The 26,687-nt window shown below is 31.0% G+C and overlaps 2 protein-coding genes and 1 long non-coding RNA gene across 3 annotated transcripts; 2 read left to right on the plus strand and 1 right to left on the minus strand.

The window, feature by feature from the left end:
* The first annotated feature begins 12,206 nt into the window (after positions 1–12,206).
* Positions 12,207–13,426, plus strand: BNAC07G19900D (FCS-Like Zinc finger 1). Its single transcript, XM_013849743.3, has 2 exons — positions 12,207–12,712; positions 12,872–13,426. Exons 1-2 carry the CDS (start codon positions 12,351–12,353, stop codon positions 13,062–13,064), a joined length of 555 nt encoding a protein of 184 aa, XP_013705197.1. The 5' UTR covers positions 12,207–12,350; the 3' UTR covers positions 13,065–13,426.
* Positions 13,427–15,938: 2,512 nt separating this feature from the next.
* Positions 15,939–17,158, plus strand: LOC106411438. The gene is made up of 3 exons (XR_002660110.2): positions 15,939–16,346; positions 16,445–16,567; positions 16,649–17,158. It is a non-coding gene; the product is annotated as an uncharacterized LOC106411438 (long non-coding RNA).
* Positions 17,159–17,387: 229 nt separating this feature from the next.
* LOC106411436 (probable serine/threonine-protein kinase PBL19) lies at positions 17,388–19,655 on the minus strand. Its single transcript, XM_013852197.3, has 4 exons — positions 18,906–19,655; positions 18,551–18,802; positions 18,163–18,285; positions 17,388–18,044 (listed from the first exon to the last, which is right to left on the minus strand). The coding sequence occupies exons 1-4, from the start codon at positions 19,281–19,283 to the stop codon at positions 17,589–17,591; spliced, it is 1,209 nt and encodes a 402-aa protein (XP_013707651.1). The 5' UTR covers positions 19,284–19,655; the 3' UTR covers positions 17,388–17,588.
* Between the last annotated feature and the right edge of the window lie 7,032 nt (positions 19,656–26,687).

A 26,687-nucleotide genomic window follows, 5' to 3' on the forward strand; every position in this document is an offset into this window, starting at 1 on the left:
GCTAGCCAACAATAAATTTAGATGACTAGAATAAAACATAAATTGTTACAAATAATAAATATATTGGATACATGAATTGTTATATGTTATTAGATATGTTAGCCGGTTAAAATATTTATATTAAAATGTAACTTTTGGTATTATGTTTATCGGGTCAATAATATTGTTTACAAGTCAACTAATATCCAAACACAAATCAAAGTTCATCATTTTTCCTTTGTTTACAGGCTAATTCGATCGTATATGAACTTTTTAACACATATAAATTTTACATTATCCGACTAAGCTAAACTAATATCCAACACACAAATACAAAATTTAGCATTATCCATTATTCATTAGCAATAAAGTTAAGTAACAGAAAAAAAAAAAAGTAAGCAGAAGAAATCCACGTTTCTCTTTCATCACTCTCTCTTTGTTCTCATCTTCATCAACTTCCTAATCATTATGTAAAACAACAGAAGAAAGAGGAACAAAAAATTCATCAATGACTTAACGTTACAGTAAAAAGAATTAAACTTTAGAAAAAATAATTTATGGATTATACCAAATCAACGATTTGAATCTAGCCTTCTTCTATCACCGGTCCATGTTCTCTAAGATGATGGCTTTAGGAATTCTGGTTCTGATAGAACATTGATCAGCCAAGGACGGAATATATAGCGGATTAAGCAGGGGGTGATTTTAGTTACGGGGCTTTATAAAAATAAGAAAATAAATCAACTTATCTGACAAATGAGGTTTAGTGTGATATTGGTAATCAGAAGGACATGCACATCGCTTGGGTTGCCTTAGAAATAACGAAAATATATATCTGACCATGTGTAGGGGTATAATGGTCAATAGACGTGTGTATAAAAAAAAAGAAAAAATTGTCGATGTGCATAGAGCTAATTTGGCAATAAGTCTAATGGGTACACTGCAATTACTCTAGTTTTTATTTATTGCACAAAATTTTATGATGCTTATCTCCGTCAATTATTTAATAGTACAGTATTTTTAAAAAATAAAATATAAATCAAATTTATAATATTTTTGATTTATAAATAAAATTATTCTTATATCGTTTGTATTTTGAAAAACATCATTTTTAATATAATTTTAACATCCAATTTTTTTTTACTTTTGTATAACTACTCAGATCCTAATAAATATCAATTTTAAAATCAAAATTTAAATCTATTGTAAAGGTCAGAAGTTAGTTAAGAATGTAAATACAAAATAAAATAAAGTTCATTAAAAACTATGTTATTTTAGTTATTTACATTCGTTACTATAAAAAATTAATATTAATATGTAATTGTTAAATTATAAAAATAAAAATATGAATTGAAAATGGTGTGGCAAGATGTTAAAAATTATTAAAGAAAATTATTATATATGTTAAAATTAAATGAACGTTGAATATGAAATGTTTAAGAACAAAAAGAAAATGTTAAATTATGTAAACCAATGTAAATGATCTTAGTAGCTTCTATTAATATACAGTGGAAACTCTATAAATTAATAACGTTAAGACTACAAAAATTTATTAGTTTGTAGAGTTATTAATTTAAGAGAATTTCCTTCTTTAGATTTATATTAAGAAAAATAATGTATAAAATGAAAAAAAAAACACTTCATTCATGATATTATATATTGGTTAAAAGTTTATAGATTTGTAATTTAACTATTTAATTAGATTATTTGTATATTTTAGGTATGATGAATACATATCATAGAATACAAATTTACATTTATATGTAACTATATAAAACTAAAAAAAAATTAGAGATGAAATTTCCTTTAAAGAAAAATACACAACAAAAAGTTTTGTTTATGTTTATATAAAATTTATATATATGGTAATTATTAATTTCTGATTTAATGAGATCATATATTTACTTAAGAGTTTTCTAAATATTACTATATTATTATTTTATTAAATTATGTCTTTTTTTTATAACCGTGGAGATCCCAAAAGTTTTTTAGGTTCAAGACTAGTTTCACAAGATCTTGCATTCAGATATGGGTGGACGATTAAATCCATTTAAAACTCGGTTAGGTGATCTGATATCACTCAAATTACCCTAATGAGTGATTTATACTCTCTCAAATAAGAGGTCGAGTTGAAGTACTTAGGGATCGAATTCACAGGGAGCTAGGATGCACAATAGATCTAATAGTTATATGATTAAGCTAGGCTAATAGTTTTAATGTAAATTGCATTGGTGAGCAAGGCAGTTGCTCGACTGATTGATTGAGGTTTGATGGAATGATGGTTGCTAGATCTAGTTGCTCGGCTGATTGATTGAATTTTGATGGAAGGATGGTTGCTAGATCTAGGATTTATATTCAGGTAATCAGGATTATAATGATATAAAGACTAATTATTGTATGCAAGATATTAAATAGCTCAACAATTAAGAACAAATCTATCGGCTCTCGCTTTCTAGATTCGTCTATTGACTAGATCTAATGATCTCAACTATCTTTTGTCGATCAATTAGAAAGTTTCGATCGATGATTCTAGAGGAATATCGATCGATACACCTTTCACGACGTTGATCGGTTATTCTATTGGAATATCGATCGACACGCTTCTAGCAAGCTTTGCGCGCGGGTTGATAAAATACTCACTAGGGTTCCTAAATCAGTTATCACTTGTTTCTAGTAATCCTAGTTCAATGAGGATTTATTCAGAGAAAAGACCAAACTATCACTTGTGTCTAATGTAACTAAGATCAGGGTTCTAGTTCGCGACTCTAAAACACAAGCAGTAAGAACACCCTCTTGATGAATATCACAACCTAGCAATTATATATTTGGGGCTAATCCCTCATAACTTATTTGAACCGTAAACATAACAGGTGGATCTATTCAAGCATGAAGTTTGTCACAAAAATCATAGATGATGAATAGATATAAAACTGCAATAGAATAGATATAAAAACCAAAGGAGTTCCGGGAGGACTCTGAAGGAGTTCCTCCTTTCGCGCCTAACCTAGAACAAGAATAAAAGAAAACGTAGATAGCGTAGCCGTCAACAATGGCTTAGAAAACACATAAATAGGGTTTTAGGTCGTCCAAATGTATTATGGTAATTTGTGGTTGCTTCTGGGCTTCAGCCGGTCATAAAATATGCTCAGCGGCATCACCGTCGATCGATGGCATCGATGGCAAGGGTGCACCGTCGATCGACAGTCCTTCATCTCCTCGACAGCTTCATCTCGCGAGGCAGACTGACAACTCTTCAGTAAAACATGCATAACGTCTGCTACAGGATGCTGATTGACCTCGAACCGGTGGATTGGAAAGCTAACTCAAATATCTATCTTGTGTTAAAAAGATGAGTTCAATCTGACGGTGGGAAGGTCTTTATACATAGTTAAACATCTGACGCGTATGTGCAGCTCTGCATTCAAAAGGCTCCAAAAGATACTAAAATCACCTCATTCTTCCAAATCATCTTTGAACCTGTAAATACTCTAAATAGACTCTATATCGTAGTAAATATATATTAAAACACTTATAAACCATGAGTAAAAGTGAATAAAATCCATGATTTATTATAGTCAATGCTACTCGATCTCAGGCCATAAATTCCACCTGTAGCCTTTTTATCATTTGGTTAAGAGGACTTGATTTATTATTTATTATTTTATATTTTATTTTATGAAAACCAGAAAATTTAATAATTTATAATTTTTATTAATTTATCGAATATTAATAATGGAGTTCTACCGTATGTTCTCACCAAGTCTGCATATAACAGTACGCGAGCATGTTTTACATTTCAGAAATTGCCACTTAGGAGGTAGTAGATCGTTATTTTATACCCCCGAATACGTAGACAAGCGGCGGTATGAGAAAAAAAAGTTAAAATAATACACAGTGAAAAGAAATTGACGAAAGGCGTGACACAGGATAGTAGTATACCTTTTTGGTTTAATTGGCTTTCATCATATCGAAAACATGTGAATGGGACACAAATAATATTACACGAAATTATCTACAGGAGTATTAAAAATGTTTCCTTGTTTTTTTTTTTTTTTTTTTTTTGTCTCGAACGTGTTTTCTTTAGAATTACAACTTTGTAAGATCTTTTTTTCATATTATATGATATTAACGTTTTATCGGAAAAAAAGTATTAAAAATGTAAGTGAATTTTGCATTAAACTAGTAATGCATGTTTTAAAAATAAATATAGTGAAAAAGAGAAGAGGTTCCATTTTTGCATGACATGCCGGAGACATTGAAAACATTTTGTTGCATTTAAACTCTCCGTGGCGGCTTCTGCTTCACGACGTATTTGTCTAAATTGTAAATAATTAAACAATGCAACTTGGCAAGTTGAAATTATCTAATTGTAAAACAAAAGATAAAGGTTGAAAATATCAAACCAAAATTGATTGTTCAAATATTTGTGGTGTTCGGCTAAAACTCTTGTTTAGGAGTAAAACGTCACGGTGGGTACAAAAGCTTTTTTTTTGTGGATACTAAAGCTTTTTTGGTGGATCCAAAAGTTGTTAACTAGGTATTTCTTTAGCCAACCTAATGTTTGGGAGTATTCAGCAGAGCGATGTGTTGTTAGATTGTTCAGTTTAACAAATGATATTACATAATATACAAATAATAAAGATCTCTATACTGTGTTCTTGGATTTATTAGTACAACAAATAATATTTGCTGATTTCACTAATTATAAAGATATCTACGTTAGGTTCGTTTTTTCATTTCTGATGTATTTGGTATATACACCAACACTGGCCCACGGTGCGCCAAATTGGTTGCAACCAGGGCCGGGTGCACCCGCCCTGGGTCCATTGTTGGAAGGGGCTCATAATTTGTTTTTTTATGTACTAGTGCAATTCTATTTTTAGTAAACTATACATATAATTTTTTAGAAAAACAAAATTAATAAACAAAAAAATTATAAATATAACTTTATGGAAACAAGATATTATTTATTTTAATTTTTTTAAATTTTTACCAAATTATAATTAATATTAAAATATTATAATCAACATTAAAAGTAGTTACCTAATGTGAGCTTTTTAGGCATGACTATATGTCATCAAGATGTCTTCAGTGACAATGCAATTTTAAAAATCTCAAAATCGTTGATTCTTCGAGGATTATTGCATTGTTGATTAGTTTATGTAAGTGATTTTTAATATATTTTTTACTATCATATTTTTTTGTTTAGAGATCACTGATTTTTTTGGTAGAGCAAAATATTTTTTTCGTTTCTAAAACGTCTAAGGATTTTTTTTGTTTTCTTGTTTCAGGTATCTATTTCACTTTCAGCTTCATTAATTCATTTTTATGATTCTTAAATCCAGACGTACTTTTCTTTTTACTTAACTTTTAGAAATTAACTTGACTTTGAAGTAAAGCCGACTAAAAATGTTATATTTTGAAAGTTTTTGTAAAAGCAAATAATTTCATTCTAAAAAAAAGAAGCTATAAAAAGAGCAAGACTGTTTTATTTTTATGGGTGTGCTTACTTTTTCAAACGAAAACGATTTTATTTTATCTTGTAGATACAATATCAAAATTTCAATTTATTCGGTTAAAGATCACTTTTTTTTAATTTTGCCCTAGAGCCGGTAAAAAATCTGAGCCGGCCCTGGTTGCAACTTCTTTCATGAAACACATCACATGCAACGAACTCAGCAAAGTAATTATCAGTTTTAATAATGTTTCGTTATTCATTATAAATAAAACTATCATATCAAGCATGTGCCTAGAATTTTGCAGAGATTGTGTCACTATATTCGTTGGTTATAATGAGTGATTTATAAACGCATGTTAACAACAAAAATGATTGATTTAAGTGAAAATTTTAATCTACGACAAACTTTTCTGATTTTTTTTGCTCAAAACGTTTTCTGCTTGTTAAACCCATTTCTTAATTTAATTCTACTAGATTATCTTGACCAAAAAAAGAAAAGAAAAATCTACTAGATTATCATTTATGAACTAGTATCATAGGAGGCTGAACGGCCCCGATTCGGTGAATGTGGGGGAAGGAATCAGTTTCTAATCGGACGGTCAAACATTGATCAAATCTTATTGACAGTCTGATTAACTGATGATATTAGATTCACTGTGAAGCAAACATTGATCGGTAAGCTCTTACGTGTCACAATTCGTCAGGCCTTGTTTCACACGTGTACAGCTTGAAAATTCTAGATCAAAGATCAAGACAACACAAGTTAAAATGCCACTAGTATATTTCTTTTTGTACTAAATCGAAATGTTTTTTTTTAACATAAAAATTGCTAAGCAAATATTACCTTGTCAAGTGGCAACTAAATCGAAATGTTTATTTTTACACTGAAACTGTGCTAAGCCCGACTTAATTTATCTTACACTAAAATTGAAATGTTACGCCAGTTAACTATTATTACTCTCGTATATTATGGAGGTGTCTTTTTTTAACGTCATATTACATAGGTGCCAAATAATCGTAATAGTGACAGATAAGTTCGTATGCCAAATAATATGTTTCATATCTCCCCAGTTTAACCAAACAAAATATTGTTTTCGTTTCTTTGTAACAAATCTTGGTGGAGTAGTTTCATATATTTCATATTTGATATAAAAAGAGGAGACAATTTCTAAATGACAACTGAGTCTAGGAGTCTAGGGGCGATGGACTCCCGGGAAATGCCCGGCAAAGAGGAGTGGTTGATGAAATAAACAAACCTCGCAAAAGTTGCACCTCTTTATAAAACAACTGTATATTCTCTTCTTATAATATATAGTTCCTTTTTTAGAGCAATCTTATTGGGGGGTTTCTTGCTTCTAGGTTCCTAAAATACATATATATATATATATGTATACATTATATATGCGTGTGTAATTACGGAGTTCTAAGCTTTACGGAAAACCCAACCGAAAGTTTCTTAAATAAGAAACTTTCGGTTGGGTTTTCCGTAAAGCTTAGAACTCCGTAATTACACACGCATATATAATGTATACATATATATATATATGTATTTTAGGAACCTAGAAGCAAGAAACCCCCCAATAAAATTACTCTTAGTTGATAGCATTAAAACTGTATCACTATACTATTTATTCTCTTCTTTTAGTGGCCACTTGACAAGGTAAATTCAAATACCAAGAAGCAAATATTACTGGAAATACATCTTGGTTGTATAGTCTGAATAAGTGGCGATGACAAAAGAATTCGGAGTTGCAACCACAATTTGGTTGTATAGTCCGAACAACCAGATCTACCAATCTCTGCGTTGTATTGATTTTTTGCTTGAATCGGAGTTGTAACTTTCGTATTGATGACTTTTCGGAATAGTAAATATTTTTTAAAAAAATAATAAACAAAGATGAAGCAAACATTACTGGAAATACATCACCAGTCAACCTGCCCAAAGTTACTCGTAAGTTATTTTGGGTTATATTCTACCAATCAGGTGAAAGTGACTTTTATCTAATTTACTCTCATTACTATTTAGCAAGTGGTATATACGTCACTTTTTTCTCTCACTGTTTTTGAAGTGGAAAACAAATTCTATTTAATTTTAATTTTATTTTATATTTGTTACTCCTACAACTTTCCACCTATTTACTCTAATTTAATTACTCCAGGTTGCTCCAAAATTAACTAATCACACTCTTTGTGTATAAGTTTTTATTTTTCACACACGACCAGGGCAGGGGAGGGTAAACACCCACTTCAAGACATTTGGATCCATACCCAGTGGGATAGGCGGTGGGTCCACGTCATGTAGAAGAGTGGGAAAAGACAAGACAGAAGAGAATAACCTAAAACGAATCTGTAAAAAGAGACAACGACAGGTAAAAAGCTGACGTCACATGAAGAAATGTTTGTGGCAGTTTATTACTCGCAAGTGTAAAATGCTTACTCCCTCTGTTCCTGAAAGTAAGATTTTCTAAAGCATACACGCTTATTAATAATTTAATAAATGTTTATAATTTAATTTATTTTTTACTTTATTATATACTTTCCAATAATTTTCCACCAATGAAATTTAATCAATTCAAATATTCTCAATTAATGTTCCTCAAAAGTATAAAAAAATACCTTAACAATATAGAAAATCTATCTTTGTGGAACAAGAAAAAAACCTAAAACATCTTACTTTCGGGAACGGAATTATAAAAAAATACCTTAACAAACCTTTTTTTTTGTCAAAGAAAGAAGTGATGTGTGTATATATCACTCAAGTCAATATTGGGGACAAAGCCTTTACTAAACCTTAACAATATAGAAAATCTATCTTTGTCCCCAATATTGACTTGAGTGATATATACACACATCACTTCTTTCTTTGACAAAAAAAAAGGTTTGGAATAATGTATTTTGCGGTGTAACAACAATTAGGAAAATGTTCATGAGTCAGTACTCGGGATGTTAATGATGGTGTGGAATTCAAGTTCGTTTGAAGTGAAAAAAGTTCGTTTGCAGAGTAACGTACCAAACATTATATCACCAAGTTAAGAAAAGTGTATTTATAGAAATACACAAAATACTGAGATAACGAATTGATTTTGTGGCTTATTTGGTCAGTGGTCTGATTAATGGTTCATTAATATTTTTACACTAAGAGATCTGAATTTCAAATTCCAGAAAAAACAGAATTATACGAATTAATGAAGAAAAGACTTACAAGAGATCTGCACCACGGCACAAAGAGTACCGTTAAACGTGGATCCCATAAGACAACTCAGGTGATGCAATCGTGCGTGAATCCTTATAAAACATGTAAAATTGTCGGCTGTAAAATCGTCTATAGTATTTATAGTAGTTTGTAATAGCATAATTATCTAACGAATTGATTTTTGCCGTTTCGTTTATGATGAATGCGTGGAGTCAATATTTACATGAAACATCATCAATGGCGGTTCTATAAATAATTGTTGTCCCAGGAAGAACTATGAAACACTTTTTAATACTTTTATAAAATTAAATTATCAACCAGGGGCATAAAAAATCAGCAGAAAATACACTAATTAAAAAAATTCATGGTAGACAGCGGCCTCTCCAACTCTCAATGTAGCTTCGTCCTGTACATCACATCTGTATCTTTATAAATTTTCAAATACTTTTCACATAAACTTATATACAGTATATTCAGGAGTTATACCCGCTGGTAGAAAACAAAATTATATACCACAACACGAATAAGAAAAATTGACATTCATAAACCAAACCTCTGTTATATATGTGGTATTTTTTAGATTATATTGTTGAAACTATAAACTCAAGAGAAAAATGCAGCATTTGATATTATTACCATTATTTTATGCTTATACAATATACTAAATCACGCGTCTGTGATTGGGTGGTCAAGACGTTCCGTAGATCCATAAAGAGATCCGAGTTCGAATCCGCACCATACCAAATTTTCACGTGCATGGTGACCAGAACTTTCACGTTCTTTTTCCGGGGAATGGTTTACCATTTTTTTTATACAACATACTACCCTTCTATGCCAAAACTCAGAACATTTCCATTGATATTCATTTGTCATTCTTGACCGATTCCACTATGCTATAATATCGACACACAGTATTGTTCCACACAATCCACAGTATAAGAGGTCCAAATTATTGTTTATTTCATGATCCTTTATTTTGATTCGTACATATATCAAAATCACAACTAGTCGCAGTCACACCAATACCGCATTAAGAAAACACCGACCTTACCGCACCACTACTATTTGTAGCTCACCAAGCACCTCAAAGTCTTCGCCAGAATCGTCCCTCACCACGGAATTTCATTAAGGAGACAAAACGACAATTTTATTTATTTACTTCTTTCTCATTTTTAAGAAATAAAATAGTTTTATTAAAAGTTAATTACTCCTACTAATTTTGTCAAGAAAGGAAAAAAAACACACAAGTAGTAGTAGTAAGTAAAGCGGTGTCGTCATCACCGTAACGCCTTTAGAAAATAAAGGAGAATCCCCACGCGCGTAGGCTCCATCTCCTCCTCTTCCCCGAATCCCCATGACTTTCTTTAACGCCTCCCAAGTGCTGCTGGGACCACTCCGTGATAGAATTTGATTTATTTAGTTTTACGCCCTTAATATTACTGTTATTTAATTTATTGCCAATACCTTAAACCTTTTTCCTCTTGGACAGACGTGATCAGTTGTTCAAACTTTTTTTTTATTTTCGATTGGAAATATGTAAATTTAGATATTTTTTTTACGATGAAAAAACTATTTTACTATCCAAACTTGAGGTGGTCTTGATAACCAAATCATAATAGATTAACTAATAAAATAAAATTTTCTACATAAATTTAGATGTTTATAGTAAACAATCTTAGTTGTTTAACTAATTAGATAAATAATACTAGAGAAATAGTCTTAAAATTAAAATTAGAAAAGTATCATAAAATGAATTCATATATGTCATTTATATACTTTATCTATTTTAAATTATAAGTTGTTTTGCCCAAAACACATATTAATATAAATATTGATTGTGTTTAACATTTACTTAAATAAAGAGAATGATCAATAAAAAATCATATTTCAAAATTTACTTTTTAACTTTTTGATTAAATATTATTTACCTAGTTAAGTTTTAAAAATGTGAAGCAAATATTAAAAAAACAATTTATATTTAAATAGATAAATAATTGTTTTATATGTTCTATTTCAATGATGTATTATAATCAAATGATGAAGACATCGATTTAGAAAGCTAAATCAGTGATATAAAATCAATATGTATTATAGTAAAATGAGAATTCGGAGTACGTTGGGAAATTTTCATGTTTATCATTTTTTTGTTGTTTACCACCATTAAATAAATATTTTCAAAATATTTTATTCGTTAAGAGACAAAAGATTTTTATACTCTTGTTCTATATATATAATAATTATTTAATAAATAAAATATAAAAGTATGAAAAATATTTGTTTATATTTTCGAATTATATTTTTTCAAATTCAAAATTTTTTTATAATTTTATAATTTTTTCTTTTTTGAATTTTTTTTTCTCGAATCGTCTTTTTTTTTCAAAAACAATTTTTGAAAATCAAAAATTATTTTTTAAAATCAAAAATTATTTTTGAAATTATTTTGAAATTATTTTTTTGTCTTTTAAGTATTTATTTATATATTTATTATAATCCTAAATTTCACATTACAAAAACTTTACCCCATCCATCAACTCTAAATCATAAGTGTAGATTAGTTAATCGTACGATTATAAATATATTTTTTACTTAAAAGTGAGGGTTAAAGTGGTTAGTGTAAATATGAAAAATGTTACTATGAATGTGGTATTTTTAGTAATTTTTCAAACTTATTCGGCATTATATTTCATTAAATTCTGCAAACAATTAAGTTGATGTATTTACAAATGTATCCATCTGAATATGCTATATAATTTAACTATGTAGTAATAATTTGATATTCATGTATTATTTCACTGAAAAGTAAAGCTAGTAATACTTCAAATAATGTTGTCTGTAAATAATATAATTTTAATTACTTAATCAAAAAATATAACTTGAATTAAAAAAAGTAAATGAAGAAAAATATTTTACTTTTTAACTAAGCTCTCTTTGATCAAAGAAAATCTAAGCTCTCTTGAAAGTTCCTGGGAAACTTCAATGATGAATAAATCACGAAGACATTATTTTCTAACGCCTCAAAATTAATATTTTAGTGGTTTAACTAAGGGTTTATTAATGCTTTTAAACTAGAAGGTATGAGTTCAAACCCTAAAAAACGTAAATTATGTAGATTGTGGAGAAAAATGGTTACAAGAGGTCTTCAGCATAGTGTAAGAACTAAGGGTTTAACTAAGGGTTTATTAATGCTTCTACACCAGAAGGTATGAGTTCAAACCCTAAAAAACGCAAATTATGTAGATTATGGAGAAAAATGATTACAAGAAGTCTTCAGCATAGTGTAAGAACGTATCATCGAACATGGATCTCATAGGACAACTCAGAGTGATGCAATCAGACGTGCATTCTCATATGATGGTAGAATCGTCGGCCGTAGAATCATCTATGTATATTTTTCATCGTTGTAATATTTCTCTCGTTGTAAAAAAAAAAATTAATATTCCATATGTGGCAATAAAAAGTATTTCTAGAAAATAACAAAAGCGGTTTTCAAGTTCTTGTACTTGCAAAAAATCAAAGAAAAAGTGTTTTGGTTACTACAAAGCCGATACAGATTCTCTCTCTCAACATTCGCACCTTGTTTCTTACTTTCTCTCTCTTAAACCCCTTAAAAATACACAAAAGAACTTTTCTGCTATAAAGCCTCACGCACTCACACTTTCCTCACAAACACTCCACCCACAAACAAAACAAAACAAAACAAAACCTCTCTCTCTTTCTCTAATGGAGGTTTCAGCGAGAAAGCCTTATTTCATTGAAGAAGAAGATGATGATGATGATTTGGATTCTTCTTTATCGGAGATGGAAGCTGGGTTTTCTGGTAACAGTGGAAACCCACGACACGGCGTCGTTTCAAGAACTTTCTCTTATACGAGGATGAACAGTATCAGCAGGCACACGAACTATTATTATAACAACTACCCTCAGAGTTGTTATTACAATCAATACTCTGTTTCGTCTCCGAGATCTGTTGTGTCCGGAAGGTTCCATGATTTGAGATTCGATAATCAACAGCCTCATTTCTTGGATTCGTGTTTCCTCTGCAAGAAACCACTTGGTGATAACAGAGACATCTACATGTACAGGTAAGATCTATACATCAGATCTCATTTCAATTTTCTACTTTTCATCGAAATAATTAAAACCCAGAAGAAAAAAAATGATTTTTTAGGATACCCATTTCTTTCATTAGCTAAAATTAAACGATTCAACATGGGTCTGATTCGAAGTTTGGTGGATTGCAGAGGAGACACACCGTTTTGCAGTGAAGAGTGTAGACAAGAACAGATAGAGAGAGATGAAGCAAAAGAGAAGAAAAAGGATCTGTCTCATTCTGTGAAATCGGCAATGAGGAGAAAAGAACAAAGAAGCTCATCTTCTTCTCCTACTAGATCTCGTGATTATGCTTTTCACAACGGGACTGTAGCTGCTGCTTGAAATTCTGAATCTGATGATGAGTTTGAAAGTTATAATAATAATTATTATGTTCAAAAACGAAAAAAGTGAGATTGTCTCTTTAAGCTTCGAAGCTGGGTTTGGGATTCTCTTTAGATCTTTTCCTTAAAAGATCATTTTACTTCAGCTTGAAGTTTTCAGGAAAAAGAGAAAGCTAAAGATCCTTCAGCTTCTTTTTTTGTGGTTTTTGTTTTAACTTAAAAGTTTTGGAGTTTTGGAGTCCATATGAGAAGAGAGAAATTGTAAATGCCGGTGTGAGTTTAACGTCCATGGCATGAGTAAATTTTCTTGTTTTTTTCCTGGGTATGAGAAAATACATATATAAAAATTTACATATTCAACCATGAAAACTACATACGTGAAAATTATGATAATTAATTTATATTAAGTTTATTTGGCAAATAAAAGCGTTTGATTCTTGTTGCGGTAAGTTTGGTGATTTGCTAAAATAGGTAAATAAAATTGTTAAGTTTTTGACATGAGCCCTATCCCCTATGACAGGATTTTTTTTTTCCACTAAATGATTTCAAAATTACACATGAGCTAAAATAAAACTGATGCATTTTCAGTAGATAAAAAATCAGAGGCAAAAACCAGCGACAAAGGGACATTCCAAAAACAGAAGAATAGAACAACATAACAATCAAAGCGTAAGTACAATACAAATCAAAAGAACAAAGCAATTAAATCAAATGAAGAATACTGAGATAAAGGGGAGTAGTGAGAAGAGTAACAACCAATACTAAACATTATTGAAGTCGAAATTCAAGATCAAGGTCAATATATTGCTCTAAAGAAAATAAAGAACCATGAAATTAATTTAGGTAGACAAGTTGAAACACTTTTTTAAAAATCATTTGACTACAAACAATTTGTTGCAAAGAAAGACTAAAAGTCGGGAAATCTCTAAAGAACCAGAAATTAGCTACGGTTTTCAGAACCGGATCCCTTGCAACCAAAGCCAAAGAGAAGCATTCTCCTGAACACAACTTCTTCATCACTCGTTTACAAAAAAAAAACATCTTCATCACTTTGGAGCAACCAAAGATAGAGCACTTGCAATCTAGAGAAAGAGTATATAAGACATAATTGAAGATGAAAACTCTATGTTATTTTTGTGACAAAAACTTAAACATGTGTATTTGATTCCAAAACTTACTTCATTGCAGCTTTAAAAAAAAATTGCATTTACATATCTTTATCGTACACTAGATAAATTTGAAAGTATAGCAAACTCTACCGTATATACTAATTCTTCATGGAAACAAAAGTTAAGTGGAACGTATAACTTGCAAGGAATCATTTGTATTTGTCCTATAAATATTCAATTTCATTCAGTTTTGATAAATGTCGTTATAGTTTGTTTCATCGTTTTCTAAAATATATACATTATTTTATGTCTGAAAACTAGTCAATTTGCTATCATAGTATCATGACGGCACTGACGACTAATAGGACTTCACATTGCAACGATAGCAATATATAATTCTGCAATTAATTATTTTTATGTGCAACAAATTTTAGCAGGAAAAAATTGAAGCGTGCATCATTTTGTTGTTGTCGCCTATCGCCAAGTCGCTAACACCATTAACGTTTCTCTGAATTCACCGTAATAAATTTCATTTTATAAGAACACCATTAACGCGGATCTTAGCCCATGTATTTAGTGTTTTCAGGTTTAAAAAAAAAAGAAAAATCTTATATATTAAAATATAAGTCACAACCTTGATTCATGTGTGATTTTTTAAAAAATGGACCTAATGGACTTATTTCTACAAAGTCATGTTACATTTAATCTCCAATCTTATCATTTAAATTTTGGGCCTACCAGAAATTTTTATTGGGCTAACAATAATTGAATTTAAACAATAGATATCCATTAGATTTATAGATAATATAACTTAAATAGATATGATTTAATATTGTAATACTATACCTCCATATGTTCAATATTTAAATATTTATCGATGTTAAATTTTAAAATTATAAAGACTTTTTTAAATAACAAAAATTATATTATCTAACAATGATTAATCTTTACTACCTTAAACCAATGAAAACAAATTTTAAACTATATAGTTTATTTTAAAAAATAAACAAAAACTAAATGTTTAATTATTTACTCGATAATATAAATCTATGAAGTGGAAATTTTAATTTTTAAAAACTTTTTAAATTTGTGAAATGTTACAATATCTTTGAATACGACAATACAACAATATTTTACTAATCTTTATATATATAGTTACGATTTTAATAATGAAATAATAATCTGAAAATATATATTTAGAATAAGATACAAATACATGTGAAAGTTTGAAACAATCTATTTAATGAAAAAATATACCGTAAACTTATTATGTTTTAAAAATTGATAGACACATATATATTATAATATATATCAATTTAGAATTGAAAAGAAAATATTTATATAAAAATAAATAAAAACAAAAAGTTACCTAATTAAATTAGCTAAGAAACGGGTCTTATGGCACACGTGTCACACATTCACCATTCTCTCTCTCTCACGACCAAATCATCTTCTCTCCTCTCGCGACTCCGACTCCGACTCCGACTCCGACTCCATCCGGTGATCACTCCTCGACGGAATCAATCCGACTCCATCCGGTGATTGGTCTCGTTTAGAGCTTCGGGTTTCTCTAAGAACTTGATTCTCAGATCCTCGGCGTCGCGGTTTCACGGCGAGTCCCTCGATTCCTCCGTCTCACCTGTTCTCATTCCCGGCGTCCATGTCTTCCGTTGCCAGGTTCCCATATCAAAAAAGTCTCGTCCTTTTTGCTCTCTTTGATTTCCAAATTCGAAATCTCAAAACAGAATCCCATTGTTTTACAGGACGCAGTTGGAATCGTAGCTTAGCTATCAGATTGTATATATTCCTCCTTTTGATGAAGACAAGTCTTGAGAGTGGAACTTGATATAAAAGTCAAAAGCTTTTGATAGTGAATCACAGATTGCAATAGATTTGGTGATGAAAAGATGGTTTCTTTGACAGTGAGTTTATATTTGATCCGGTGAAATGGCTGAGACACCAAGTGGGTGAAGATTTTCAAGCTATTGCGCAAACAGACGGTGCCATGAACTCGGTTGTGCGTGTGCCTTTAACTTTGATCAAATAATCTTTTAACAGTTTCTTCTCATCGCTTACAAAAAAAAATGGCAAGCAATATGGAGATTTTCTGCGAGATCTTAATCGCGATCCTTCTTCCGCCTCCTGGAGTCTGCCTCAAGCGTGGCTGCTGCACTGTAAGTTCTCATGGAGTTTCTTAATTGGTTAATAGTCCTGATCGAGCAAATGATTTGGTAACTAAGAGAGTTGCGTTCACTCTGATTTTATTTTGCAGCTAGAGTTCTTGATATGCTTTGTATTGACTATCTTAGGCTACATCCCAGGGATAATCTATGCTATACGTGATCGTGTTTCAGAACCGTGAAGGGGAAACTGAGGACTACAGTGCTCCATTTCGGTTTTCTCATGGCTCTCTACCTTGTCTTATGGTTTGGTCTCTTTGTTTTGTGTCTCTAAGTATTCTAGATTCTTTGTGCAGGCCTTTGATGCAGGCGTGAAGCTGATTGGAGCAACAAGCCACTTTGTTACTGAGGAACTTGATGCAAGGCCTATCATTAAACAAATGGTAACTTTGTCTGCCAACTATTTGATTAGTACCTTCTACAAGATGATTGTAAAGCATAAGCGAACGTGTAGACTGTGGAGTTACACTAGGGTTAGTGGTAAAATGAAGATTATGGGGATTGTGAAGAAGCACGTTACGGTTAAAATGAACTGCACGATGGATGTGACTGTGAACATCCCGCGACGACAGGCCATTCAAGATGTCGAGTGCAACTGCAAGAACAATATCGATCTTTAAGTTTTTGGTTTCCACATTAGGATTTGTCTCAACGTTCTTAATAGTTTCATTACCAAATTATTTGGTCATTTGATTATAGCAGCACCATGTACAAGTGTGTTTTGACTTTCTCGTACTTCTTTAAGAAAATTGTTTTTCTTTACACTTGCTATGATTTTGAATGGAGTAAATATGAGGTTTGTACTATATACATCACTTGATCAATGTTACAAGGTTCGAAAACGTTCAACGTTACAACAAAGTTCTTTTTCATGTTCAAAATATTCATCTAAATCTAAAACAATTTCTATCTTGTAAAAAAATTTTATAAACCATTTTCATCTTATGGAATCTTCTTCTCAAAACAATTTTTTTTTTTTAAGAACCCTTCAATAAGAGACTTGCATTGGAAATGCTAAATTTGCGGGTCTCTTGATTATGTCTCTTAACCTCACATTTACTGCTTAATAATATTAAACAAATATTAAGAGACCCAAAAAGGAGCTCTGGGATAATCATGCTCTAAAGACACAAATAAGCTAACTACTAATCCCAAAACCAACCAACAAATCTCATAAACCATGTAACTTATTTATATACTAAAACCTACAAAAATAATCTTCTAAAACTAAAAAAATCAACCTCTGACACTAACTCCTCTCGAACTCCCCTTCACGGGTCCAGCCACTCGACTCTTGCTTCTTACCTGACTCGCAGACGTTGAATAAGCTTCACTTTCTGATTCTTCGATAATCTTCTTCAATCTTTCCACTACAATCTCCATCGTAGGCCTCTCTTTCTCGTTCTTTTTCAGACAGAGATCAGCGAGTTTAGCCAAACTCCTGGCTCCACCAGCTGGATAATCGTTGCGTAAACGAGAGTCAACGATCATGTTGAAGCGTTGACTATCAGCAGGATACTCTTTGATCCATTCTAATAGCCTTTGTTCAGCGGCTGGCTTGTTCCTCTCAATGGTTCGGCGTCCCGTTATGATCTCGTAGAGCACAACACCGAAGCTATAGACATCGCTTTTCATTCGAAGATGGCCTGTTTGCACGTACTCAGGAGCCGCATAGCCATGTGTTCCAACTCTCTATAAAAGAGAAAAGATCAAAACTTTGAAAATGATTCATACTGATTATAACCAAACCTGACCCATATGCACACGTATATTATTAACCCAGGAAGGTAAGGAGTATTTCAATACTTACAGCAGTTGTGACGTGAGTATTGTCGCCATGAGGTCCTTCTCTTGCAAGCCCAAAGTCCGATAATTTCGGACAAAACTCGTCGTTTAAGAGCACATTAGAGGATTTGAAGTCTCGGTATATCACCTGCCCAACCAAATAACTATCATCCACTGAATCACATATCAAGCTTAGAAACTAGACAGTGAATGTTTCAGAATCCACCACACATTCTACCCAATAAGCAATAACCGCATGTCTCATGCCTAATCTACTAATTAATCATGGGTCTATTAAGACATTAATATACAATTAATGTGTTTAGATCGTCTTTGTCCTAAATTATCAAGAACTACCAAATGATCTGTCTTAAAAAAAACAGGTTTCCTCTGTTTCGTTTTAAAGAGTTTACCTGAACTTCATGTAAATAAGCCAATCCTTCAGCTGCACCAAGAATGATCTCAAGCCTTTGTTTCCATGGTAATGCATATGATCCACGGGTGAAGAGATGATCCTCTAAGCTTCGATTCGACATGAACTCATAAACCAGAAGCCTCTCGATCCCCCTCTCGCCATCATCTGAGCAATAGCCTAAGAGCTTCACAACGTTCTGATGGTTCACTACCCCAAGAAACTGAACCTCTGCTAGCCATTGCTTGTGACCCTAATTACATTAAATTAAAAGTTTCTTGCTTTAATCATATTCATGATCACATTAACAGAGACAAGACCGTGAGTTTTTATTTATTTTATTTATTTTTAATTACCTGTAAGCCTTGTTGATTGAGTTTCTTGATGGCTACGACAAGTGGAGAATCAGAATCTTCGGTGGTCGGAATCTTTCCTTTATAAACACTACCGAAACCACCTTCACCGATCTTGAGCTTTCTGCTAAAACCATTAGTGGCTTCACTGAGTTCTTCGTAAGTGAAAACCCTAAGATTATTTTCCCTCTCTGTATACAAGTCTCTGATGCTTCGCGGAGAAGGCAACGATCTCGGCGTCTGGAGGTTAAACGACAGCGTTTCGCTCTGGTTCCTCAGTTCTGGAGCTGAGTTTCGTGCTAACTCTTTTCCTTTTCTTTTGTCTTTGTGTTGATCTCTGGGTTTTGGTTTCTTTGATTTGAACAAGAACAGACAATTCATGTCTTCAGGAGAGGAGAGATACAAAGTAGAAAATTAAAACTTTTTCTTAGGAAAACAAGTTGAATTTTGGTGGAATAAAGAAAACAATTTATTACTTTTGATCTGAGAAGTTAAACCCAAAAAAATGAATTATGGAATAAGTATGAACAGAGATCTATTTAACTAACATGAGAAAGAGTTTTCCTGGAAAGTGAATGAGAGAGACAACAACATTAAAAGCTGGAGATAGAATAATCAGACTTCCTCTCTGACTCTCTCTCTTTCTTTCCCCTAAGTCTTTGTCGAGGAAACCAGAGAAAATTTGGAGGTGGGAAAGGGACAAACAAGTGTTATGTTCTTCTTCTTGTTCTACTTCCTCGTAATAAAAAGATGAAGAAGAAAAGAAGAAATCGAGCACGTACGTCGCATTGGCCAGTTCCTTTCAATAGTTGACAGCTCAGCATGTGCCAACACCATTTGGGGGTAAACGCTTATGACAGATGCTGAATTGTCCTTAAATCTCCTTCACCACCAGCCTTGTAAAAAATATTGTTTTGAACAAATTATAATGTTTTGCCAGCAAAAATATTATATTTACAGATGGTAAATATAAAACAAACCTAAAATAAGAATGACAAAGACAGCATAATTTTTTTTTACTAATCTATATTATTAAAACTGAAGTATAAAATAGAACTAACCATATTTTCAACAGATTTATTACATCTTTTCTTAACTTATTTTCACTTATCCTGATTACTTTATTGATTATTCTTTTTATTTTATTTCTTACACTACCATAATATTTTTGTCAGATATTACCAGTTATTAAATATTTAGTATATATTATACTAGATATAGCCATATAGGTTAATGAATAAATAATTTATTAGTTATACATATTGTTACTTTGTCACAACAACCAAATCATGAATTAAACCGATTTAGTTCGATTTAAAGTCAAATTCATACAATTGATTTATTTATGGATTAGTTCAATTTGATAACAAATTCGATTAGATTAATTTGTGTTTTTTTTGTTTGCATATTTGCTCTTTATAGAAGGTGAAAATAATCATTTTTCATTTGTTTTCACTAATAAAATAGATAAAACTTGATCTCAATCCAAAATTTTTATCGATCAAACTATTTATTATAAAAATATCTAAAATTTATTAAATCAAAATTGTAAAAATTACTAACAGAATATTTGCTCTTTTTGATTTTGAAATATCACAAGCTTCATTAAATTTACATAATATTTCTAATATATATGATAATCCCACTTATGTAAAGAAACAAAACTTTAAATTTAACATTTAATCATGTGTAATATTTTATTTGTCTTTTTAATGCATAATAATTACACGGATACAATAATAATACTATACATTAATTCTAGCTATATTTTATTTTAAACTATTCAAAATGACTTAATTAATATATATATATGGCTTATGTTATTATTGTTTTACTATTACCAAATTTACAAGCCAGTCCATAAAAATAATATTTAAACCAAAAAGTAAACTACTTATGTTATATATTAGATCATGTATTAATTCAAATATTATTAATCAAACGTTTTATTCATCTACTTAGTCAAATTATTTAAATGTTAAATATTATACTTTATATATATATAACAAGATTTAATTATCCATTTTATTAATATAAATAAACATACTCATTAGTGTATTAATTTATAAATAAATACATTAGAAACAGTTAATGTAGTTAAAAATATTATTTGATGATTATGTTATATAACACATGATTTTTATTGGTTTAATGTTCAACCACAATATGAGCACCTAAAAATTACAGATAATTAAAAACCGTTGATTTATCATAAATGTTATATATTACAAATCTAACAAACATTCATACAAACTATACAAACACATGTTTGTGCAAATATACATGCGGATACACAAGTTAAAGTCTAGTTTTATAGGATGATTGTAATTTTCAAAGTAAAAACAACGAGAGTAGTGGTAGATACATATATATGATTCATGAGGCTGATATTTTTTTAGTCATGTATGTTTATTTAGCGAATCTATAGACATCATATGGGACACCAGAAAAAAAAACAGAAAAATTTAAGACATATTTTTAAGTTCAGTGAGAAGCAATATTAACTTAACTAGGATCGTGTCCGCGCTACGCGCGGATATTGGATGAAGTTAAAATTTGTATATGATTATAGTTGTGGCTGTTTCTGGTTGTTGTTAAAATAGATTTAAAGTAATTATAAGAATGAATATATGACACTAAGTTTTTTAAGATTGATTGTTCATTTTTTTATGCGAATATAGTTGGAAGTCAATCGATAGAGATGTAAAAGTAGAGGGGAGTTGATATTTTTGGTTGTGTAAAGTGGTTTTCTGTAGTAATGGAAATTAAATTAACGTGTTGAAAATTAAAAATATGTAAAAGAACTTCGTAATTGAGATATTGTTTAGCATTATGGTGTTTTGAATTTGAACATAATCTTTTAAAAGTGTGTTTAGGTCTTTCATTAATAAACTAATTAGAAATTTTATGAATTACATGGAAAAAAGGCCCGTTGAAAAAAACTTATGAACGAAAAACCAGATAAATTGATCGAGAATTTAATACTAAGGTTTTGTTGTGTTACTTTCAAAGTATAACCTACCAGATCAAACTATCTCTACCCTTAATTTTGCACTTAATAGTTAAGATGTTCTGTCCGAATTTTAGACAAATGATTTCTTGGATTCCAAAGAGGGGTGATTGGGTTCGTATGTGTTCGAGAATTCTATAAACGCACAGTAAAGTTGTAATTTTGATTTACCTCCAGCAGGTGGAGGATCATTGTGGTTTGATTTGACCACCATGTTGAGGAAAACGACCCTTTGACGAAAGAAATAATTAGAAAATGAGTCAGCGAAAGAGAGAGATCTTGAAATGTGGAAATCCACTGATTGAGTAACTTACACGTAATAGTTGTATCCGCCTTTCTTCTCGTTGCAAATTTCTGAGTGGAAGATGATGTGAATGTTATGTGGAGCTGAGGTTGTTAACCGGTTTGTATCAAATATGCAATGTTACTGAATTTATTCGTATATTTTGTTGATTTGTATTGATGAGACAAAAGATTTTTTTGAACTTTCAGTGATTGCCGCCGGTGATTGTGGCAGGAGATGTGCTACTTGCCTTTCTGATATTATTGTCTACCGAGAAGAACATTTAGGTATTATAATCTATTGAAGATTTTTATATTTAATGTGATACGTTTAAAATATGAAAATTTTGTGTGAATTAAAATAATTAGTTACAGTCATCAAATTGAAGCGAGAGAAAAAAAACAAACAATCTGACAATAAGAGTTCATAATTGTCTTTGTTCATTACTCTTTGTCTCTGTTTTAAGAAGAAAAGTTACAAAACAACATAATAGATTTTGAATTGCATAACCAAGATTCTGGTGCAAGAACAAACCACTATATTTTTTAAACAGACTTGATAGCTGTCTTTAATTTTTTTTTTTTAGAAATTTAATTTTTAAATAAAAATTAGGAGCTATATTAGTCTACATTTTGATCCGTGCTTCAAAAGCACGAATTTTTCGGTTAATACAAATGTGATACGAATAGTATTTTTGATTATGATTTATATTATTAAGTTATTATATAAATTTTTTTTTAAAATAATATATATAATTTGTCAATTCTTTTATTTTAAATTTTGTGTGTACATTCTTATCTCACAACATCATCTTTATATTTTTATGCATTATATAAAAGTTAAATTTGTTGGCATATGTTAGACTAATTTAAAAATATATATTTGCAGGGGTTACAAAATATATAGAATATAAATGTAGTTTCTAAATGTAATTAGATTTCTTTATGTTGGACATGTTCCTAACTTGATAGTATTGACTTGAATTAGTAAAACAAATAGAGATTTTTATATAGAAGCTTAACATGGTTCATTTGCACGTTATAAATGAGTCCAAGACATATTTATGTACACTTATGTGCATGCAGTATCATAATATTCCAAGACATATTGCCATAAGTCAGGCCTCGATAGTTTTTTTCTTCTAGCTTTACGTGTGAACACGACATATCAGCCCCTGAGTCACCTGGATGGGCTGAAGAAATGCATTGTATTGGATGATGTGAAAGTACATGCTAATTTACTGCAACACACTCAATTTCATTCACACAACATAAATTCTAACTACGATTTAAAAATGCTACTATTTTCGCACCACCTTGTTTCCGACTGTTTTGTTATGATCCATTTCTGCAAATGGATAAACTTTATTGGATTAATTAAGAATTACCGCTGCAACTGAAAATTTTGTCTTGATCTCCATCGCTGATTTGGATGTCTTCACTTGGGAGCGTTGCTGCTTTGAGCTCCTCCAACTGATCTAAGATCAAACGTCTTTATTTTATTGAAGCTATCAATCATCTTTGGAGGCGTTAAGCAACCAAAGGTAGAACAGTTGAGTCTATGTTTTCGTACGTTTATTTTTTTTTTGGAAGAAGAGCCACCACCATCACCACCACCTGCTTCACACTCCGCTACATCTTCGTTATCAGCTTTTGATCCTTCATCAGTCGCGTTCGAAACATAGGATGCCTTTGTCTTCTTCTTCATCTAGTGCATATCAACACGTGCCTCCTCCTTTATTTTGCTGCTTCCTGCTTCTTTCATCGCCTTGTCTTCCACCCACAGAGGCTTCGTGGAAGCTTCAGCATCAGCGGTTGGTGCTTTGGAGAGGTCATTGAAGAAATTCTGTGGAGGAGGTTCAGAACTCTGCTCTGCTGCTGGTCTCTGAGAAGTTGTTGGATGAAGAAAGTTCTTAAAGTCATCAATCACTTTAGCGCTTCTATCACCTCCTCTTTCTAGATTGTGATTCTCAGAGGAGGTTCCAGCATTGTTACCTTTACCTTTCCCTCCACCACATGAGAGACCCAAGCTGAGCTCAAGCCCATTATCATCATCCATTTTTTTTGTTTCACACTATCCTAAACAGCTCAACAGATCGTTACAACATCCCCTGTCATCTGAGAAAAATCATTAGTCACAAAAAAGGAACCCAATCATCACTTTCCCTTTTTAAAAATTTATAACCCAAAAAAGGAAACATACAAAAAGGTGTAGACTTTTCGATCTGTTTACGGACAAAAAAACTCTGAAGACTCTGGTAATGATTAATAGCACTACAATAAGCAGAAGATCTGTCAGGTAATGATGTTCGGTAATATTATCATAAACCTCTTGAATCACTCCAAAGTACCAGACTTTGGAGTTTGGAATCATCATAGATTAGTATCCAGAACCCTTACTACAGAGCTGGAGAGCCAAGTCAGCTTAACTTAGAGCCATTTCAATCACAAAGAAACTCAGAAATCTTAAATTGAGTCAGAGAGTGAACAAAAGTAAAACCTGAAACAATGACGATCAGAAGAAAAGAAAAAACCCTAGCAGCTTCGCGGCGTCGCTTTGTGTCTACGTTTCCATACGTCTATGTGCCATTGCTTTTTTCTCCATCTTCTAACGATTATGATGTGGAGAGTCTGTAGGGATCTTGAATGGAGGATTTATGGGAGCACATTGAAGTACCAGCACTCACATCCGAGGCGTTATGCGGGAGGAGCTGGGGGAGAGGAAGAGAATCAATGAAGGGATGAGACGGCGATTAGGGTTAGGTGGAGAAGGAGCCATATGTTTAGAACACGGGATTGTGCGACATCACTGTCAAGAGAAACTCGGGATTGGGCTGCAAGATGGGTCAAATGGGCTCTGAAGGTCACTAATTTTTTTTAATTTCAAGCCCAGTCCAAAATGACCTGGCACTTTGATTGGTCATGATTATTTTGACCATGTGGATAGCCTTAGGAAGCTCAAATTTAGCTTCTTTTATATAGTGGGATTAGATGTGCATTTATATTTACCCTTTTTGGAGAGAGGGGTAGCATCATTAGGGCATCATTAACCCTGATCTCTTAGCCGGAGTTCTTAACTCATGATTTGACACTTTTTTTTTCTTACACTTTTCGGATAAGAGACGACTCTTATATCTCTTATTTAAGAGACAGTTCTTAGCTTTTCTTAGTTAAAATCTAAGAAAATCTAAAAAGTCCAGTTAAGAAACTGAGGTTAATGATGGTCTTAGTCATTAGTATCTCAACTTCGGTTTCTAGATATTATTCTATTAATATTGAAAATAAATAAATTTTGTAATTAAATTTTAATCTTCAAAAAAATAAGTGTATGCATAAAAAAATAGACATGTGATAGTTGGTCTCTGAAATCTTGTTAGGAGTACCTCATAGAAGGATTGATTCTCTCTCTTTCTATTACTTCCATTGTTGGTGGCTTGAGTGTCTAACTCTATCTTTGTCATTTATATATATACATTTAAATTTTGATATATACATATATTTTAGTTGTTAGATCATAATGTCCTTTTAGAATATAAAAATGAGAGAAAATATTTTTCGATAACGCACCACTTAAAGAAAAAATAAGTTTATAAATAACATTTTCAAAATTAAAGGAATAATATTCACAACTTCATTTTAGTGTTAATTTTTAACTTATAAATTGATTGTTAAATTGTTATATAATTTTGTTTTATATGTAAAAAGATTCAATATTTGTGTCTTTGTGCTTTAACGAAATTATTAAATCTTTCATAACAAGACTATAAGTTTATATAAATTATTTTAATTCTTTTAGAAAATAAACTTATACTTAATAAGATTTTGAAATAAAATTATATTTGGGTAAAAGATATAATTTTTTATATTTGGGTAAAAGATATAATTTTTTAAAAAACAAGCATTATTAAAGTTACTAATAAATATGAAAAAATCATTGATGTAGAAAACAAATTCATTTTGAGTTAACTTCTTTATTAAAAAGTAAGGGTAATTTTCGGAAATGCTCTTTAAAATTCATTTCATCACTATAATATAGTGACATCACAAATAAATTTTCAAATGTATTCTTTTGTTGTCTACACAACCCAAGTCAAAGCGTGTATTATTCTATTTATAATGAATGAATTTAATAACTCTCTTTCAGACAAGCGTATGAGTAGAAGAACTCACCGGTCATATAAATGAACATAATTTATATGAAATGCAATTTCTCTTTAAGAAAAAGGGTTCAAAACCTATACAGTTTGATCATTGTGAAACTTTTTGACTAAATAAGTCAATATAACTAAAAATCTCGTCTAAAACTTTGAAAGAAAATTATTTAAAAAGCGTGTGATGAAAATAGTCAAGGATCACATTCATTGGACTGAGTCAGTTTGGTCTATATACATTGCTTAATTAGAAAGTAAGTCAATAATACATCACAAGATCAGAATTTTAATGATTCCTTAATCCTAATACTACCAACCCATTTCTCTATTTTGTCTACACAC

The sequence above is a fragment of the Brassica napus genome, chromosome C7 (genome assembly GCF_020379485.1).
Source record: "Brassica napus cultivar Da-Ae chromosome C7, Da-Ae, whole genome shotgun sequence".
NCBI classification, from domain to species: domain Eukaryota; kingdom Viridiplantae; phylum Streptophyta; class Magnoliopsida; order Brassicales; family Brassicaceae; genus Brassica; species Brassica napus.